This window comes from Hipposideros armiger, unplaced genomic scaffold, assembly GCF_001890085.2.
Source record: "Hipposideros armiger isolate ML-2016 unplaced genomic scaffold, ASM189008v1 scaffold_34, whole genome shotgun sequence".
NCBI classification, from domain to species: domain Eukaryota; kingdom Metazoa; phylum Chordata; class Mammalia; order Chiroptera; family Hipposideridae; genus Hipposideros; species Hipposideros armiger.
Window position 1 is genome coordinate 2,185,600 of NW_017731384.1, and position 19,218 is coordinate 2,204,817.

The following is a 19,218-nucleotide window of genomic DNA, read 5'->3' on the forward strand; positions in this document are numbered from 1 at the left end:
AGAGAGAGAGAGAGAGAGAGAGAGAGAGAGAGAGAGAGAGAGAGGTGTGTGTGAGGGCTTGTGGTGGCACTGGCCAGGAAAGGGAGGGCAGACCCATCAGATCAGACCATTCTATGGGGTCAGTGGCCATCCTTCCTCATTCTGAGACCCTTCCTCCTGTCAAGGTCCCCAAACAGCCCCTTCCCCTTCCCCCAAAGCCATTGCTCACTGGGGAGGGTGTCTGGCCATTCTCTTCCTCCCACTTCTAGGGGCCCTTGCTCCAGAGGCCACCAACTGAGGAGACAGGGGGACTGTACAGGGCCAGGTGGGGGGTAAACCAGCACCTGGAGTTTAGCAGGCAGCTGCTGCTTATGCACACAGTGCCTTTGTATAGTTACAAAGAGGCAACCCTCCAGCAAGTGGACCCAGCCTCCCTGCAGGTGGACCCAGCCTCACGCCAGGGACACAGCCTGGAGGGCAGAGGGCAGGCTGCATTTTGTCCCCGTTGTCCCCCTCAGGCAGGAGCCTCATACAGACTGCGAGGGGAGGGGCCCAGAGGGCTGGTACCTGGGGCCGAGGAATTGGCTTCTGAGGCTTCTTGGAGCCAAGCTTCTTCATGGCATTATAGTATTTCTTCTGTTCCTCTGTCATGAAGATGTCTTTCCCTCCAAAGTATAGCGGGATGGGGCCCGTAAGGTTGGGGAGGTCCCCTTCTCTGCCTCCAGGACCTCTCTACCTCAGGCACCATCCTTCAAGCAGCCCCCACCCTAGCAAGAGGGTCGGGTGGAAAGGGGAAGGGGACCAGGAGGGGCCTGAGATGGGGGTTGAAGGAGGGGAGAGGAGTGGGGTGACAGAGGGAAGGGGGGCCAGCGCTTCCTCACAGCCTGTTTTGGGCCACTTTCCATCAGTATCTTGCTGGGTTCTCAGAATGACCCAGAGAAGTAGGTAGGATCGCTCTCATTTTATAGATAAGGAAACCGAGGTTTGGGGAGGCCGAGTCACTTGTTCAAGGCTGCCCGGTGGGATCTGAACCCAGGTCTGCTGCTTCAAGCATGCCGTCAATGACAGCAAGGTCGGTGCTGAGGCAGTGTTTTTGAAATATGAAGGGATGAGTAACCCAAGGAAGGGAGGAAGGAGCCCAGCAAGGGGAGACCCAGGGAAGGTGGGGTTGGATACTCATCTTCTTCTTCTGCTGGTTGAAGTTGTCGATGATGACGCCGATGAAGAGGTTGAGGGTGAAGAAGGATCCAAAGATGATGAAAATGACGAAATAGAGGTACATGTAGATGTTCACCTCATATTGCGGCTGCTCCTCTTGCTGCAGGGACCACAGGACAGGACGGGGTGCACTGTGTGAGCGTGGGGGCACACGCTGGCTGCTCTGTGCTCCCCGTCCCACTGTGAGCAGGAGGGCCCGGGACCCAGAGATGGACCTCTCCACCCCCAGGGGACCAGGGGCTCCTGAGGAGGTGGCATGGCGGCGGGCAGGGATGGGCAGCATGTGCCACTGTGTCTCCAATCTGAGTCCTCCCCGTTGGCTTGCTCACCAGCCACATCTCAGCAACCCTCACTCACCTCCCGGGAGTCCACGGCTGCATACATGATGTCCATCCAGCCCTTGAAAGTGGCCTGAGAGAGTGTGATTGGGTGTGAGGGGAGGAGGCTGCCCCCAGACTCCATTATCCATGAGTTCTCCCCGCCCGCCCCAGCCTGGCCCTGCCCAGAGCCCCACTGGACAGGTATCCAATAGAGACCAGAGAGGTCTAGACACTACTTTAGAGTCCTGCAGCACTGGAAGTGGGGTGGGCAGCCCCATAACAAGGAGTGGCAGTGGGCTCAGGTACAACAAGGGATGAGGGGCACCTCCATCCCAGGGCCCTGCAGGGCTACAGGGTCACACTTACCACCTGCAGGAGGGAGAGGTAGCCTAGACCCACGTTGTCATAGTTGACCTTGACATTGACCCAGCGGACCTGGCCAGTGTACATCAGGCTCTCACACTCTGACTTGTTGTTGACCTCAGAGATGTCGAAATTCTCAGAGGTGGTGGTGTTGATGCAGTGGTAGAACTTGCCAGCAAACAGGTTGACACCCATGATGCTGAAGATGAGCCAGAAGATGAGGCAGACAAGCAGCACATTCATGATGGAGGGGATGGCTCCCAGGAGGGCGTTCACCACCACCTGGGGGGCCAGGGAGGCGGTCATGGACAGATCTTCTCCCAGGCAGGTGGAGGACACACGATCTCCACCGGAGATGGCTCCCCGTTTACACTAACCAGGAGACCAGGCAGGGCTGGGTATGGCTACTCAGGGAAGGCTTCCTGGAAGAGGGCCAACCTGAGCCAGGCCTGGGGAGAAGCCTGCTGAGCTGTATGGCGGGGGTTGAGGGAAGCAAAGAGCTGGGTTGGGGGCTGCCAGCCTTGGTGGTTGGAGAGGGCCTCTGCTTGGCTGGAGTCATCAACTCAGAGTAGGGGTGCTGGGTTTCTCTGGAAGCAGCTCGGCCATGGGTCACCAGGCAGGAGACAAACACTCTTTCCTCAGCCCCCATAGGAAACTCAGCCCCCGTGACCGGCCTCCAGCTCATCTGCTCACAGCATTAGAGACAGGCACAGAAAAAAAAGCCGCCAGGTCTGCAAAGCAGCAGGGCCCTGAAACTGGAGCCCTGTGCACCCCCAGCCCTGGCCACACAGGCCGACCTCGCTATTTCAGGCTGGGCTGAATCAGAGAATTGTCCCTTCTCAAGGAGAAGCTGTTTCACGACCTCCAGACAGAGTGGGTGGCACGGGCCTGGTGATGCCCTGGGGGCTCTCTTCCTGGCTGGGGCACCAATCAGCTGTGTGGCTGTGGGAAGGTCATTTCCCCTCAGAGGGGGGGAGGGTCCCCCACTCTGGGGGTGGGAGGGCCCAGCATTGGCTGGCTCCTTGCATGAACCAGGGGGAGCCACTTGGGCTGAGTGCACTGTTGGCCTATAATCAGCCACTTCATGGGGGTTTGTCTCTTCTGAGCAGGTCTTTTCCCAACAGACCTCTCTTTGCTGGGGAAGTCCCATTTGTCTTGCCCAACACCTGTGTTTACCTGTCACTTCCACCCTCAAGGATCTTACCAAATTTGGTATGACCCTAAGCTCAAGGGCCAGGAGGCTCAGAGCCTTGGGCACAGGTACCTGCTCGGTTGCTCAGGTCTCAGAGCCCTGGGCGGGAGGCGGGAGTGGGGGGTCCCAGTCTGAGGCTGGGAGGGACACCCATTAGCCCACAGACCTGCTTTCCCTCCATCTGTCTCCCCTGCCATGGTGCCCTCAAACCCTCCTGGGAGCTGCTGCAGCCCGTGCTCCCCCCTAATGGTGGCAGAGATGAGCTAAGAAGCAGGACTGAAGGCTGGAATGGGTACTCAAGCTAGTGTGGGAGGGTGTCTTGAGTCCCCCAAACCTGGCCTTCAGCAGGGGCGTGGGCCAAGCCCTCTGCTTCCCCTGGTGGTGGCCAGAGTAGAGACATGCACCCCCCTGCACCTTGCCCTGCGGTAGCTGCTCTCCCATTCCCAGTCCTACTCAGAGCCCCGCTCAGTACCCACCCTCATGCCCTCAAATCGGGACAGTGCCCTCAGGGGACGAAGGGCCCGGAGCGTCCGCAGGGATTTGATGGGTCCCAGCTCTGAGTAGCCCAGCCAGTTGGCCACCAGGCTGATGATGGAGACCTGCAAAGGGAAAGTGGGGGTGCATGTGTCAGGGAGTGCAGGACCCCTGATTCCCCCCAAGCCCAGGGACATAGTCCTTGGGGACAAGTCCCCAGCGGGGCCCCTCCTGGACTCATAGCTCTAGGATGTCTCTCCCAGGCCCCTTCCCTAGTGAGTGGTCCTGTCTGGTGGGAACTGTCCTAGCAACTATAGGAGCCTGAGCTGCATCTCAGTGATGTCATCAATTAACTGGGATGACAGTAAGTGGGAGGCCTTTGTGCCTATCAAAGAGGATACAAAATACTCCACAGATAGTGGCAAGGGCAAAAAGTAACCCTTTTATTTGCCCTTTGGTCCCCAAGGTTCCGAACCCTTTATCTCAGGAGAAGGGAGATCCCCCCAGCCAGTTATTCCTCTTCCTGGGCAGCTGTGTCCAAGGGACCTGGAGGCCAGTCTCTGAGGGGGCACACTGATGGGGTCTGATGGACTATGTGGCCTCAGACAGCTCCTTCCTCTTGGGCTGGGGCTTCCTAAGGTTCTTGGCCACAAGGACAGCCTTGGGGTCTTGCTGTGGGGCCAGGGGCAGACTCACATCCACGATGAGGAAGTCCAGCCAGCACCAGGCATTGGTGAAGTACACCTTGTAGCCATAGGCCACCCACTTGAGCAGCATCTCCAGGATGAAGATGTAGGTAAAGACCTTGTCAGCGTACTCCAGGATGGCGCGGATGACGCGCCGCTGCTCTATATAGATGTCCTCGAAGGCCTGGGGACACCAGCGCAGTGGGGTGGTGGCCAGGGCTCTAGATCCAGGGCAGCAGCCATGTCCCCTACCCTGCCTGATGCTGGTGGTTCCCAGGGGACTGGCACAGGGGCTGGGCCCAGGGCAGGCTGGTGGCTTCTCCCAGACTCCCCGTGCTCATCACGGTGGTGAGCGAGTTTCCCAGTGGGGAGAAGCCCCTTAGCTCCCCTTCCCCAGGCTTAATAATAGCAACACTCAGTCATCTGCTAGGGAATTTCACAGTGACACATCTTCAATCCTGCTCCTCCCCCAATTCCCAGGGCCTGCCCCACCTCCCCCCTGGTTGGCACCTGTCACTGGGGTGCACCCAGAGTCAGACCCCATCTGTCACTTTAAGAAAATCAATACCTTCTATAACATATCCTGCAACCACAGGTGAATTCCTCTAGGACTCTGGGTTGGAGACTGACGAGGCTGCATCCCTCCCATGGTGTGGACAGGAGGGAGCCCCAGAGAGCCTGCTTTGGGCCTAGCACCTGCCTCTGCCCATGCTCATCCCCCAAGGGGGTGCCTACCAGGGCTCCACTGCTGAGCAGGATCATGAAGACAATGAAGGTCTCAAACCAGTTGTGCTCGACGATCCTGAAGCAAGCCCTGCGGAGGGTCCACCACTTCTTCCCACGACCCTGGGAGACGTCCACATAGAGCCAGGGGCAGCGTTGCACACAGGCTGGGGGGAGCAATGGGGCACCACATCATGGGCCTCCGGGCTGTCTTTGGATGCACAATCAGCACGTTCCCACCACTTTCCCAGGGTGCCCCCTCCAGCCCTCCACCTCACTGTCCCCAACATTTGGTTCCATGTCCTCCATTGCTGGTTAGAAATGGGTGATAAGTAGGGTGGTCCCGCCCCTCTCCTCGCATGGGGGCCTCAGCCCTTCCCTCCACAGCCTACTCTGTGCCAGCTGCTGCCAGGGGTGGACACACAGAGGAAAGACATGCAGGGGTGTAGGCCACCATCCCTGGTACTGTAGCTATCAGCTGTCCCCAACCTCCCCCCACTCTACCCAGGCAAACTTCACTCTCTACAGCCCAGGCTGTTTGGGGGAAAATGTGTCTCCGGGGCTGTCTCCTGAAGGGCTGGCAAGCCTTTCTCCTTGAAGACGAAGCCAAGGATGATGACGACAGTCTTAGATCAGCCATTCCTGAGCACTTGCTTCATGCCAGGCCACACTCGGGCTCTACAGGGACTCTGCATGGCAGCCCTCGGGGTGCTGCCATCACCTACTGCACACACTTGAGCTCAGATCAGGGGCTGGGAGGCCCCATGGCCCTGACACCCCTCCCCAGTGCAGCAGGACAGGGTAGCATCAGGGGAAGAAGGCCCCACATGCCTTTAGTGATGCACATGTCCCCAAGATATCCTGGAGGAGGCAATGGGCTGGGGTCTGCTGGGCTGGGGGTGGGGTACACCAGGTGAGGTGGGGATGCACACGTGTGGGCTCACCCTCAGTGAAGCACTCCTCAGGCTGCTCCCCCTCGGGGTCCTCCTGGACCTGTTCCTCTTGGTCCTCCTCGGGGGGCTTGTAGTCAACCGTGCTGCAGACGGAGGAGTTCCCATCGTGGGGCTGTGGTGGCTTCTGCAGGGGCCACAGGATCATGTGACCCCTGGGTCCTCCCACCAGGTGGGGCAAAGGAGGTCAGGGTGGGAGACCAGAGGTAGAGGAGAAGGAGGGGGTGGAGCAGACCTATTCATTCATTCATTCATTCATTCATTCACTGAGCCATGGAATATGGAGCCGGCACTGTGTTCCTTCAGAAGAACCACAGTGACCAAGGCAGCTGTGGCCCTGCTCTCATGGCAGTTAGATTTGGAGCAGGGCCGGGCTGAGGCCTGGGGAAGGGCAGTGAGGACCTGAGGAGACATGTGAGGGCCTCAGGGAAGGGAGGAGACTGGGAGACAAGCGGACTGGGGGGTGGCTTGGCCGGCTGGGGGTGGAGGAGTGGGGAGGCATGAAGAGGGAAGTAGAGGAACAGTAGGCATGAAGGTGCTTTTAAGGGGTCACAAAAGGGGGTCAGGACAGACTGGAGCTGCCACAGCCAGCACATAACAATTTGCAGTGTCCCCAGGTCTGAGCCTTCCTATCCCCAGGGGCTGTTTGGCTGAGGAATACAGACAGGGTGGACAATTTTCCCAGCTGGAGCTCCAGCCTGGGGCCAAGGCAACCTGATGGGAGAGGGGTAGGGTGGGAGGCTGCTCCGGCCCGGCCAGGCCTTTCTCCACCTCCTCCTAGTGCTGCCCCAGGTCAGCATCCCAGGCCCAACTCCACTCCTCAAGGGGACCCCTTCCTGAAGAGGAAGATGGAGAGGGCAGCTTGAGGCCAACTCTGGATCCAGAATGGTGACCAGGACATCAGGGGAGTCCTTGTGCCCAGTTGGCAGAAAGGGAAATTGAGGCACAGGGCATTAGGTCAGCCAGGGCATCCACTGAGCCACTTGCCCCACCTGTGTGCCCCCGCTCCCACCGTCCCTCTTGGAGCCGTGTTTGTCCCCTTTTGAAGAGTGCTCAGAGCCTTGGCCTTGGGCGTTCTCCAGTTCCCTCCCACCCTCGCTCCTCATACCGAGGTCGGTGCCACATTTCCCTGGGTATTTTTAGCTTGGCAGGCACGCAGCCCCCTGGTAAGTCAGCATGCCACGTATTTGGGGAGAATAAGAAGTCAAGAGATTTCAGGGCAAAGTTCATTCAGGCTCTAGCCAGGCCCAAGGCCAGTAGGGTAGAGGTGGGCAGGGGGCCCAGACCTAGCTTATGCTGTTCCTTCCCGGGCCAGAGCTGGAGGGTGGGTGAAGGGGCTCAGAGTCAGCTTCCCTGGGAAGCCCACGCGAGAGCCCAGCTTCAGCCTGAGTTTCTGGGGGTCACTGCCAGATCCTTCCCACCCTTTCAGGGGAGGGACAGGAGGAGGGAGCATCTCAGTCAAGCAGCAGGCCCCCCTGCAAGGGGTGGGTGGGTGGGTCAGGGCTCTTGCTGAGGTTGTGCCCCAGCTCTCTGTTCTCCTTCTACCCAAACCCATTGGCCCCTGGCTCCTCTCCTCAGAGTCCCCAGCCCAGACCTGGCTTGGCCCACGCTGGGAGATTGGGACCAACCCCAGGTGGACTCTAAACAGAAATAGATGACAATGGCAAGACCTTGGCAGGGGCTTCAAACCAAGAAGGGGATTAAGAGAGGCCTCCTGGGTCCTAGCCCTGGAGCTGAGGTGCCACAGGTCGGAACATCCTGTCCAAGAGCGCCACCTGCTGGTAAGATGGGGGCCCTGGTGGAGTTGCGGGGTAGGAGTGAAGGGAGGAGACTAGGGTATTAGGACAGGCAAGGGCAGGTCATAACAATTGTGTTAATAGCAGCAATGACAGTCACTATTCAGAGAGCTCAGAGCTCATCTACTGCTCACCAGGATGCCACGAGGTAGGTACCATTACCCCCATTTTACAGATGGAGAAACTGAAGCTTGGAGACTTGTCCAAGGTCACACAAAACTGTGAAGCTGTGTCTGTCTGACCCCGGATCCCACAAGCCAGGCGCTGCGATGGGCTCACCTTGCTATCCTCAGGCTCTGAGACGGTGTCAGTCTCCTCCTCTGTTGGCATCTCCAGATCGGACTCCTCAGAGGCGATGGGCACGTGGATGGTCAGGTAGGGGTTGTTGATGAAGTTGAGGTGGTCCAGCTCGATGCTGGTAGGAGTCCCATCAGCCAGGCCCACGTGGTTCAGGATGTGATTGTCTTTCTTTAGGTCTTTGTCCCCCTCCTCAGGCGGCGGCTCCTTCTCATCTTCGGGGGCACTCTCCCCAGCCTCCCCGGTCTCCCCGGCCTCTCCCGGCCACCCGAGCTTGAGCACGATCTCCTTGGGGCTCAGAATCTTGCCATGCAGCAGGCCCAGCAGGAAGGCCTTGGCAAAGGCGATACCCCACTTGATGCGCCCGATGGCGATCTGCAGGTTATTCATCTCCCCGTCCTCGTCTGAGGCCGCCAGGCTGTCAGCGCTGAAGGAGCTCAGCAGCAGGGCCAAGAAGAGGTTCAGGACCTGGGGAACAGGGGTGGGGGAGCCTCAGCTCAGCCTCCGGACCCCTGAGGGTGGCACCTTCAGCCTGCCAAGGGTCCTCAGGACTCCTGGTCAGACGTACCTCATGGTGGGCATTTAAAAGGACATTACCTAATGGAACCCTCACGACTGCTCGTGGAGGTGACAAGTGTTGCTATGAGCCCCAAATTGCAGATAAGGAAACTGAGGTTTGGTCACAGGATGGGGTTCTGCCGACCAAGGCCAAAGCAAGCGTGGGGAAGCCCACTGGGTGACAGGGGCCCTTTCCATGACGCTGTCCTCCACCTCCACTGCCAGGGGATACAGAATAAAGAACAGGGCACACATCTCTGAGCTTCCAGGACTTACTGGGAACTTGCATATTTTGAGCCTCCTTTTCTTGTCTGTTAAGTGGGATTTTAACAGACCTTGTGCTCCTGGTGCTCGGGTACATGTCCCCTGTTATTCTGGAAGGGGCATTTGACCTACTGCTATTTATTCTTTCTTCTCCCCATTGGTTCCCTGCTTCCCCTGGTTCTTTTCCCATAGCCCTGCTGAAAGGGACTTAAGATGCTACTGGTTTACTCCCTGTCAACTTTATTTTCGAGTAGACAGACATTTACTGAGCCCCTCCCAGTGTGTGCAGGAGCCAGTGCTCTCAGGGAGCTCCAGCCTAGTAAAGGTAGACATTTGATCGGATAAATACAATAGAGTGTGTTTGCACGACAGTAGAGATGGGTGCTTGGCTTGGAACCCCAGTTTACCAGCTGTGTATCCTGAGGCAAGACACGTCACGACTCTGTGCCTCAGTTCCCTCATCTGTATAATGGGGATGATTCCAGTACCTACCTCCTCACATGGTTGTGAGAATTGAAAGATCAATACAAGCAGAGCACACAGGAGGCACTCAAAACATGTTGGCTGTTACTTGTGCAAAAATGGAAGGCAGAACCAGGTTCTTTCTCTGGGGGCCTTGAGGAGGGGCTGGGTGAGTGAGTGGATGCAAAGGAGCAGGGAGCCTGTACATGTGAATCTGCCACCCTTGCCCATCTTCTGCATGTGTCTCTCACTGTCTGACATTCACCAGTGTCCTCCAATGTCTTTTTGTCATTGTCTGGACTATCATGCCACTATCTTTAAAACATATGTGTTGTATATTGCATATATTCTCTTTGGGGGAATGTGCTGGGGGTATTCTACCCATCTCCATGTCCCCTGCTACTTTTCTGACTTTGCCCCTCACCAAAATTTATTGGTTTTTCTTTCCCTCTCTTGGAGGAAGGCATCCAGTTGCCAGAAACACATCTGAGATGGGAATTAGCTGCTCTCTGGGTCAGCAGGGTTTGCGCACGGCTCCTGCTTGCGATAAAAATAGCCACCTCAGGCAAGGCAAGGGGATGGGGGCCAGAGGGCTGGGGGATGGACTTCACATTCCCCTGGGGGCTCTGAGGGGTGGGTTATCTATGACCTAGTCACTTCCTCTTCTTCACAGGAACCAGAGGAAGTATCCAAGTGCCATGGACACAGTGGACACGGGTCCCCACACTCCCTGGCAGGGTGCCCCTGTGCCCTCCGCAGACACCTGCTTCCATGAGCCTGGGGCAGGATGGGGACAGTGCCCAAGGAGCTGATAGTGCCGCCTCCCTCAGCCACTCCACTCCCTCTGAGCAAAGTGGGAGAACCACAGAGCTGGGCTGGAAAAGGGTATTGGGGGTTGGTGGTGAGGGAGCGTGTGTGTGTGTGTGTGTGTGTGTGTGTGATGGGAAGATGAGGGTGACATGCACACAGAGACAGTGCAGTCCACTGGTCCTGGACTCTGGAGCCATACTGATTGGGTTAAAATCCTGCACAGGTTGCTAAGTTACCTCCCTGTGCCTTTGCTTTCTCATCTACAAAGTAGAGATGAATACAGGCAAGTGCTCAGAACGCTAGATAAATGCTAAATAAAGGTCGACTGTCATCATGGTTTCTGGTGTTGACAACTATCTCTATTACCATTACTGTTATTGTTAATTATATTATTGTTACTGGAGCTACATAGACCCAGGTTCTAGTCCAGGCTCAGTTCCTCACTGTCTCTGTGGTTCTGGGCAGTGCCTCCTCGGAGCACAGAGCCAACATGACCCAGCTCACAGGCTTGTCGAGAGCATTAGGGATAATGCAAATAAAGCCCTTCAAGCAGGGACTGGCACGTGGCAGGAGCCCAAAACTCAGGAGTATGACACTGATGGCGGGTATCTACACCCCCACTGCTCCCACATGCCTGTAACATTTGAACTCCCCTCACCACACAGGCCAAGTGCTTTACCGAGCACGTGTGTTATGTAATCCTCAGGACCACCCAGTGAAGTAAGTCACCACCATTAGCATCCCCATTTTCCAGATGAGAAAAACTGAGGCCTGAGAAGTTAAATAACTTACTTGCCCAAGGATTCCCAGACAGTAGTGGCAAAGTGGGGGCTTGAAATGTTTTTGAGCTGGCACACATATAGACCCTGAGGGCCTGTCACCCCCAGGCCCTTAAACTTACATTCACAAGCTGTCACTCAGAGCCTGCTTTCCCACTCCAGCCTTGCCTCAGAGCTCTGCCTAGGCATCTTCCCTCTCTCTCTCCACTCCCCAAGGCCTCCCTCACAGGGACAGCCAGGCTGGGTTCTCCTGTCTATCTGTCCCTGGGGGCCCAGGACCTCATCCCACGATCTCCTCCTCAGCCGAGGTGACATCCTCCTCCTCCAGCAGTCCGCTCCTGCCTCAGCCAGAGTTCAGAGACATCTGAGAAGCGCTGATCCAGCAGCCCAAGGATTGCACAGGCCTTCGCAGAACGTGGGGACGTGCATCTTCCCAACGCACTGCCCAGGGCAGTGCCCGCCACAGCAGGGGGCAGCTGGGCACAGCACTCCTGGTAGGGCTGACCCCCCACTCCACCAGAGAAGGGGAGGAGTTGGGGTTGGCAGGATGAGGAGCGCGGCCTCCTAGGTCCTAGCCACAGAAATGCTAGTCATTTGGACCACAGCCCCACGCCCGTTTCTCATGGGCCCTTGCACCCTCTCCTCTGCACCAGCTTCACATGCCAAGCCCAGAGCCACAGAAAGTGGCAGGATGGATGCAGTTTATGCCATCTCTGGATTGTCCCAACACTGGGGCCTGATCCCCAGGAACAGAGGCGGGTGCGAGGGTGGGAGAAGGACACGAAGCCCAGGAGCTCCTAAGACCAATCCTACTCTGTGCTTTCTTGCACAGCGTCACACGCACCCTATAAGGTACCTAACATTTTCCTTTCATGTGAAGTTAGAGAACCCAGCCGACCAGAGAGCAGTAATTGGTTCAAGGTCACACAGATGGTGAAGGAGCTGGGACCGGCACATGGGTCTGTCTGACTTTGTTACTTTACCCAAAACACTAGGTTTCGACAGTACTACTGACAGTGTGGTCCCTGGGCCAGCAGCAGCGTCATGGCCTGGAGTTCCTTAGAAACACAGATTCCCAGGCCCAGCTGCTGAATCAGAATCTGGGGTGCGGGGCCAGGAATCTAGGTTTAAGAAACTCCCAGGTGATTCTTAAGCAGGTTAAAATTTGAGAGCCACTGGATTAAACCACACAAAATTGCCATTTTGGGGCAGGGAAGGAGGAAGGTAGAAAACAGCGATTTCAGATAGTTCAATCTCATAGGAAAAGGGTCCTGAATGACAGCCCAATTCAAAGGAAATAAAGGAACGGCCACATCTTGGACACTTGGAATTCCTGGGCGAGGGTGGAGGAGCCACCCAGCCGGCCTCACTCACCACTAGGTTGCCGATGACCATGACCATGAGGAAGACGGTGAGGCACATGGCCTGTCCAGCCACCTCCATGCAGTCCCACATGGTTTCGATCCACTCCCCACACAGGATGCGGAAGACGATGAGGAAGGAGTGAAAGAAGTCGTGCATGTGCCAGCGGGGCAGGCTGCAGTCCTCGGAGATCTTGCACACACACTCCTTGTAGCTCTTGCCGAACAGCTGCATGCCCACCACAGCGAAGATGAACACGATGATGGCCAGTACCAGCGTCAGGTTGCCCAGTGCCCCCACGGAGTTGCCGATGATCTTAATGAGCATGTTCAGGGTGGGCCACGACTTGGCCAGCTTGAAGACCCGCAGCTGCCGGGTGAGGGGAGGGCAGGGGCGAATGAGGCCCAGGGACCCCTGGTCCAACCCGGGGGAGCCCCATCCTTAGGAGGAAGAACCACCTTGAACAGCTCGAACCCCTATTCTCTGAGTGATCGGAGGCCTCAGTTTGCCTCTGCTAAATGGGAACATTCACATCCTACCACCTCATGCTCTTCATGTGTTCGAAAGAAAAAAAAAGGCCTTATCTGTTAAAGATACAGATTAAAATATTCACAAGTGAAATTATATGTCGGGACTTGCTTTAACATATTCCCCCCACAAAAAGTTGGGGGACAGATAGAGCTATAAAATATCGATGGCTGTTGAAGCTGGGTGATAGGTACATAGAGGTTTATTATACTTCCTCTATGCTTTTGTGGATACATGAAGGGTCCGTTCCATAATAAAGCTTACAAAAATAATAAAAGTGCTCCTAGGAGGTGGTGGAAAGGACACTAATTCGGAGTACCAGTTCCACTACTAGTGAGCCTCCTAAGCCTCAGCTTTCAGGCCTGTAGTATGGGCCACCATTCCATTCCTATCCAAGGTCATTAAGGGTCAAGCTCCGGGGGCTGTCACTTTGCCCTCCCCCGCATCCCCCAGCAGTCCTGTGTGATAATGGGGGACTCCCTTTCTCTCTATTTCCAATAAGAAAAGTTCTGAGGGGTGGAGTGGCATGCAAGAGGGTTTCTCCTCCCACCCTCCTGGGTAGCCCCACCTGCCCCTCCTCAGCCCTGGCCCTGGGGTCTCACGCACCAGACGGAAGGAGCGGAGCACCGACAGCCCCTGCACGTTGGCCAGGCCCAGTTCCACCAGGCTGAGGGTGACGATGATACTGTCAAAGACGTTCCAACCCTGCTGGAAGTACTCGTAGGGGTCCATGGCGATGAGCTTCAGTGCCATCTCTGCTGTGAAGATGCCTGTGAAGACCTATGGGGTGGGGTGGGGTCCCAGTCACAGAGCCTCAGGGAGTCTCCCACTCGACTCTCAACTCCTGGCAGATCTTGTGGGGCCCGAGGGGAGCAAGGGGTCCAGAGGCCTGAGGGGTCAGGCAGTGGTACCCATGACCCACGTGTGTGTGTACTTGAGACAAGAGTGGAATGGCCATGCCACAGGGCAGATGGGACCATCTGGAGACCTGGACCCATTCGTTTCTGGCGATGTGACTGTGGGCCAGCCATTTAACTTCTTGGGATCTCACCCCATGCATAATAATATTTAACACTCACAGAGTACTTTGTGGTTCACATCATGACCTCAGTGGTATGCTGATTTCTATGTAGTTGGGAGGGGTGAGAAACCTGAGGCTCAGGGGCGTTAGCAGCAAGTGCTCGGTCATGCCGCCCATATAGGAATGAGGCAGGTCCCAAACCTGTTTAGTTCAGTCTCCTGTCTCTACCCTACAGCTTCTCTACCCTCACTGGCGGGGGTTCCAGAACCCAGCAAATCTTGGTGGATTTGGAATTCTAGGGCAGGGGCCAAAAGGGGGCAAAGCTGGGAAGAGAGAGAAGGTCGGAGCTGCTTTCTGAAACCCAGGACACAGATGGAGTCTGAAGGTTGCAGAGCCCCTGAAAGCTCCCTGGGCACAGCCCCCTTCCTGCCGGGCACCAGCTGCCCTGGGTCCACAGCCTGCCCAGGCACATGCTAAACCCCGCCTAGGAGCTGTCCCTGGCCATAGCAGGTGCCCAAAAGGCAGGAGAGTGTGGGTAGGGGGTGGGCAGGCGGCAGGCGAGGCCCATCACGCACACCCGAGCAGCTGCGCCAAGTCCAGGGCACACCCTGGACCCTCCGGCCCAGCCTGGCCGAGACTGCCTAGGGCAGCCTTGGGAGACCTGCCTGCCTTGCAGGCTGGGGCGTCCAGAGCCTGATTCCCTTGCTATCCACCCAGACCTCATCCTGGCCCAGGCCTCATATCTTACTCTCCCTCGGCCCCCCTGACCCTTGGGGTGGGGGGAGTAGCCTGGACATTTTTGAAGGGAGCGGGAAGGGCAGAGGAGGGCTGGAGGAGGCCACGGCTTATTTCCCTTTGTCAGGCTCCACCGGGGCTGGCAACGAGGTGATAATGCTCCTAATGGGCAGGGATAAGCAGACGGATCAGCGTGTGTCAACAATAGTGGAGCAGGAAGGGCGCAGAGGGGAGGAGGCTGGGCCAGGCTGGAGAAACGGTAGGGGCAGAGGGGCTGAGGGTTGGGGGGCTGTGCCCTGGGGCCTTCACGGTGAGCTGGGGCCTGTTGGTTCCGAGCGCCCATGATATATGCCCTACTTCCAGGTCTCTTAGTCCCTCTTAGGCCCACGACAACCTCTGAAAGTGGAGAGACTTGTCACCTAGCCCCCCCCCACACACACCTCCAAGCCCCAACTCCCCCCGTCTCTGCCCCCAGAGCATGGTCTGGACTCTAGATCCCTCCCTGGAATCCTGATCCTAAGGATTCTAGCACCTCATCTCCACTCTCTCTGCTCCAACTGCCCTGAAACCCAAATACCACATCCCACATCCCATGGATCACCTCATGCACTTCCCTTGTACATCAACTCATATCCTCCATATGCCCCCCAATAATGCCCCATATTTCCACACAGACCAGATGGCCCCCATCGAGCCCTGTGTCCCCTCCCCTGTCCTGCCTGGGAATGGCCACTTCTCCCTTGTCCTGTCCCTACCAGGTTGCCCACGTTGAGCACGTGGTCAAAGTGCTCCGTCATGGGGTAATGTTCCATGGCCATGAAGAGGGTGTTGAGCACAATGCAGATGGTGATGCCCAAGTCCACGAAGGGGTCCATGACTATCAGATGGATGATCTTCTTGAACTTCACCCATGGGGTGCAGCAGTTCCATATGAGCACTTTGTGGGCACACTTGTACCACCACGGCGGGCACTTCTGGTGGGCCTCTTCCAGTTCTAGGGTTAAAACAGACACCTGATGAGGATCCCCCTCGCATGTGCTATCTTCCTCTACCTAGATCTTTGGGGCCCCCTTCCAAGCCCCGAAGCTTAGACCTCCACATCTCAAAACAAACCCCGCCTCCTCAGCGACATCTACTCCAAGCCCCGCCTCTCTAGACCCCGCCCCCAAAGACCCACCCCCTTTGCGAGCTTTACTCAAAGCCCCTTCTCTCAAAGCTCTAATTCATGCTCCGCTTTCTTGACATGTCCCACAAAGCCCTGACCCTCAGTGACTCCCACCCCTGCCAGTGGCCCAGGGCCATGATCCCACACCCCGATCTGGCTGGGCCCGAGGGAGTGGTGGGAGGCCACTGCTGGGGGTTGGGTCCCAGTTCCACGTGCTGCTGCCCAGTGGTACTGGGGAACACAGAGGCGTTCCTTCTTCTGCTGGCCCCTCCAGACTGCCCCCAGCCAGTCCATCTTTTCCCACTAGAGTGGCTTTCTGGAAATATCCTCTATTCTTGCCACGCCAGCTCTAAAGCCTTGGTGTTCCTTAAGGCCGGTGGATAAAGGTGCTCCTCCTGGCCTTCCAGGCCTCCACTGCCCGTGGGAGTCCTCAGCCTAGGCATGGTCTCATTTAGTTCCCACCAGAAATGTATAAGGTAAGCGCTATTAGTGCCTCCCATCTCATAAAGGAGGAAAGGGGACTGGAGTGGGGGCAGCCCGGTGGACACCTAGGTTTGAGTTCATGATTGTGACACCCCAGGGGTGGGGGGGGGGAGCTGACTCTCACCCCCCATGCAGGAATAAGCAAACTGGACCTCTCCTAAAGGCTGCAGATTCTAGTCAGACACTAACACCCCCACCCCCAAACTGGGTGCTACTGCCAGTGCTACTGCCAGAACTTCTCACAACCATCCCAGAAAGGGCAGCATTGAGTGACCTCCTCGGCCAACCCTGCCCAGCATTCCCTGGGCCATTCTCTGGCAGGGCACACAGATACCTGGATGCCTGTCATACAGGGTCAGGTGAGGTGGTGCCCTCTAGAGGTCTGTCAAGTTCTCTAGGACCTCCAAGTTCTTCCAAGCTCAAGGCAAACGGCCTGGGGAGGGGACCACATCTCTTCTATGACAGATTTCCTTCCTTCCTTTTCTCCCTCCCTCCCTCTCATCCATCCATATACCCATATATCTTCCCATTCATTAATCTTCCTGCCCACCCAACCACCTATCTGACTACCCTCTCTTCATTACCTCATTTTCCTCCTGAGACTCAGGGAACAACATGGTGATCTGGGGGAGTCTGTGACTCTACCTGGGCAGAGTCTGACCTTTGGCCTTTAGCTTTTACCCAGGAGACATTTGAGGAGCAGGGTCTCCAGTTTCTGGAACATTGGGCCTTCCTGGTTAGTATTATTATCCTGTCCTTCCCTGTTGCCTTGGCAGCCCCCAAGGCCCTCCCGGAAGCCCCCAGTTCCCGGAGTAGCCCAGCCTTGCAGCCAGAACTGGGCCGAGTTAAGCCAGGACTATATTTATCACAGCCATTTCTTCGATGCCAATATTAAGTTACCGTCCTTCTGAAACTGGGCCCAGTCAACTCCACCTCCAGCCCCCACCCCCAGGAGCCCAAGTGGCCTGATAGGCAGGGCAGGCAGAATAGGGCAGGTATGGGGTTGCCAGGCACTCACCCTCCATTGCGTCCGAGATACCACTGTCTGCACTGCAGCTCGGCCTTGGGGGCCCCTTCTCCCCTGTCGATGTGTCCAGGCTGCCATTGCAGTCTTTGCCACTGGCTGGGTCACCGTCTGCCTCCCCGCCTTCCAGAGCCTGGGCAGCCTTGGCCTATGGACCAGGAAGCGTCATGGCATGAAATCCATCTCTGAGCCAGGGGGATGGACTAATGGACTCCCAGCTTCCTCCTGGGTCCTTTAGAATAGGGGCTCCTCTTTTTGGCCTGCACTGAGCCTAGTGCAGGTGTGTGTGTGTGTGTGTGTGTGTGTGTGTGTGTGTGTGTGTGTGTGTAGGGGGTGACTTCAGTGGTAGTGGGGGTGACAGGGTAGGGACAAAAGTGATGGAGGACCCTCATCCCTGATGACCCATCAATCTGTGAAGCCTTGACTGACCCTGCATTTCATGAGGTGATGAGTAAGTGGCAGCTACTCCCCGAGGCCTCATCAGGACTCCCCTCTCTCTCCACATGGACCCATATTCTGCCCAGAAAGAATCACAAAACCATAGATATTTAAGCTGGAAAGCTACTTCAGGTTTAACTATTCTAGATTCCTTGTTCCATATGGGGAAACGGAGGCACAGAGCTGCAAAATACTCTTTCTACTGCCTGGAAACCTCTGCCCTTTCTCCTCCTCCCCGTCAGCCTGTTTGGGACAACTCAGGCTGAGGGGCAGGGTGATCCCTGGGTCCTCAGCCTCCTCTCCCCGAGTCCAGACCTTTTCCAGCTCCTCCTGGTGTTTTTTGAATTTCTCCAGCATCTGCTGAAACTCCTCTTCTTTCTCTTGATCCTCAGCCAGGGTGGCCTCGTTCTGCTCAGCATACGCCATGGCCACCACCGCCAGTATCAGATTGATGAGGTAAAAGGAGCCCAGGAAGATGATGACCACAAAGAAGAGCATGTAGGTCTTGCCGGCCGCTCGGAGGGTCTGGGAGTGGGGGTGGGACAGGAAGCATCGTCACATGGCCTCCTGCCTGCTCTCATCCTCCACCCCTCTCCACACACCCATTGCCCAGAGAGGTAAACAGAGACAGCCCTTCCCAGAACCTGGTGCTTTGAGCCAGGACACAGTCATCCTTAGCAGGTTAAAGCTGGGGAGCTTCCAAGTATATTCCTGGACCCAAATTTTCCTGGTCTCCTGGCTCAGAGAGCCTGGAGGGTTCCAGCCAGACATCTTGAGACCAGAGAGCCAGGTTAAAAAATGGTGAACATGGGCTTTGAGGTCAGCTTGAATCCTAGCTTTGCCATGGTGCCTGGCATCTAGTAAGAGCTCAACGGATAGTTGTTATTATTATTACTACTACTATTATTATTATTATTATTTTCGTTAATATCATCAGTGCTAGAAACATCACCAGGGACCACAAGGCACTGTTGCTCCAGACCTAACCTGCCTGCCCCGCAGACAGTAGAAGCTAAATAATTGTGTATGGGCAGAGTTGAATTTCTAAGCTCCCCAACTGGTTACTGTGAGGCCTAGGGATCCGTGCCAGGCCCAGATCTCAGCAATGATGGAAAAGGAAGACGAGACTGCTGTGGCTCAGGTCTGGGCAGGTGCCCAGTGTTGGAGGGCTCCAAGAACCTGTATGAAGGGGCACTGAGGGGATCCCACAGAGAAGACAGCCTTGCTGGGGGCCCTGCCAGACCCAGAAGAGACGGTGAGAATGGAGGGAGGTGATTATAGGGCTGAAGAGCAGTGTGGGGGCAGCTGTACCAGCTGAAAGAGATTCTCCCAGTAGTCTTGTGTCATGAGGCGGAAGAGAGACAGGAAGGCCCAGCTGAAGGTGTCATAGCTGGTGTAGCCATAGTTGGGGTTCCTCCCAGCTTTAATGCACTCGTAACCCTCGGGGCACTGCCTGGAGAGAAAATAGGGGCTGGTTTTAGGGAGGGAGGAAAGCGCCAACTGGGGAACAGAGGGGAAGCCCCAAGAAAAAAAACAATCCTTCAGTCCTATCTATGTTCCGAAAACAGGAAAGTGTTCGACTCATGCCCAG

The 19,218-nt window shown here is 56.4% G+C and overlaps 1 protein-coding gene across 3 annotated transcripts in view; it reads right to left on the reverse strand.

Moving 5' to 3' along the window:
* The window catches only part of SCN4A (sodium voltage-gated channel alpha subunit 4), a 44,420-nt gene that overhangs the window by 4,605 nt on the left and 20,597 nt on the right, over window positions 1–19,218 (reverse strand). For all 3 annotated transcript variants that reach the window (XM_019637820.1, XM_019637817.1, XM_019637818.1), the window contains 15 exons: window positions 18,939–19,080; window positions 17,943–18,152; window positions 17,184–17,337; window positions 15,273–15,511; window positions 13,368–13,541; window positions 12,246–12,602; window positions 7,981–8,466; window positions 5,900–6,032; window positions 4,968–5,122; window positions 4,243–4,416; window positions 3,549–3,671; window positions 1,884–2,162; window positions 1,555–1,608; window positions 1,160–1,297; window positions 547–651 (listed from right to left, as the gene is read on the reverse strand). In XM_019637820.1, the coding sequence (XP_019493365.1) occupies window positions 547–651; window positions 1,160–1,297; window positions 1,555–1,608; window positions 1,884–2,162; window positions 3,549–3,671; window positions 4,243–4,416; window positions 4,968–5,122; window positions 5,900–6,032; window positions 7,981–8,466; window positions 12,246–12,602; window positions 13,368–13,541; window positions 15,273–15,511; window positions 17,184–17,337; window positions 17,943–18,152; window positions 18,939–19,080 (2,923 nt within the window). The remainder of the gene's footprint in view (window positions 1–546; window positions 652–1,159; window positions 1,298–1,554; window positions 1,609–1,883; window positions 2,163–3,548; window positions 3,672–4,242; window positions 4,417–4,967; window positions 5,123–5,899; window positions 6,033–7,980; window positions 8,467–12,245; window positions 12,603–13,367; window positions 13,542–15,272; window positions 15,512–17,183; window positions 17,338–17,942; window positions 18,153–18,938; window positions 19,081–19,218) is intronic.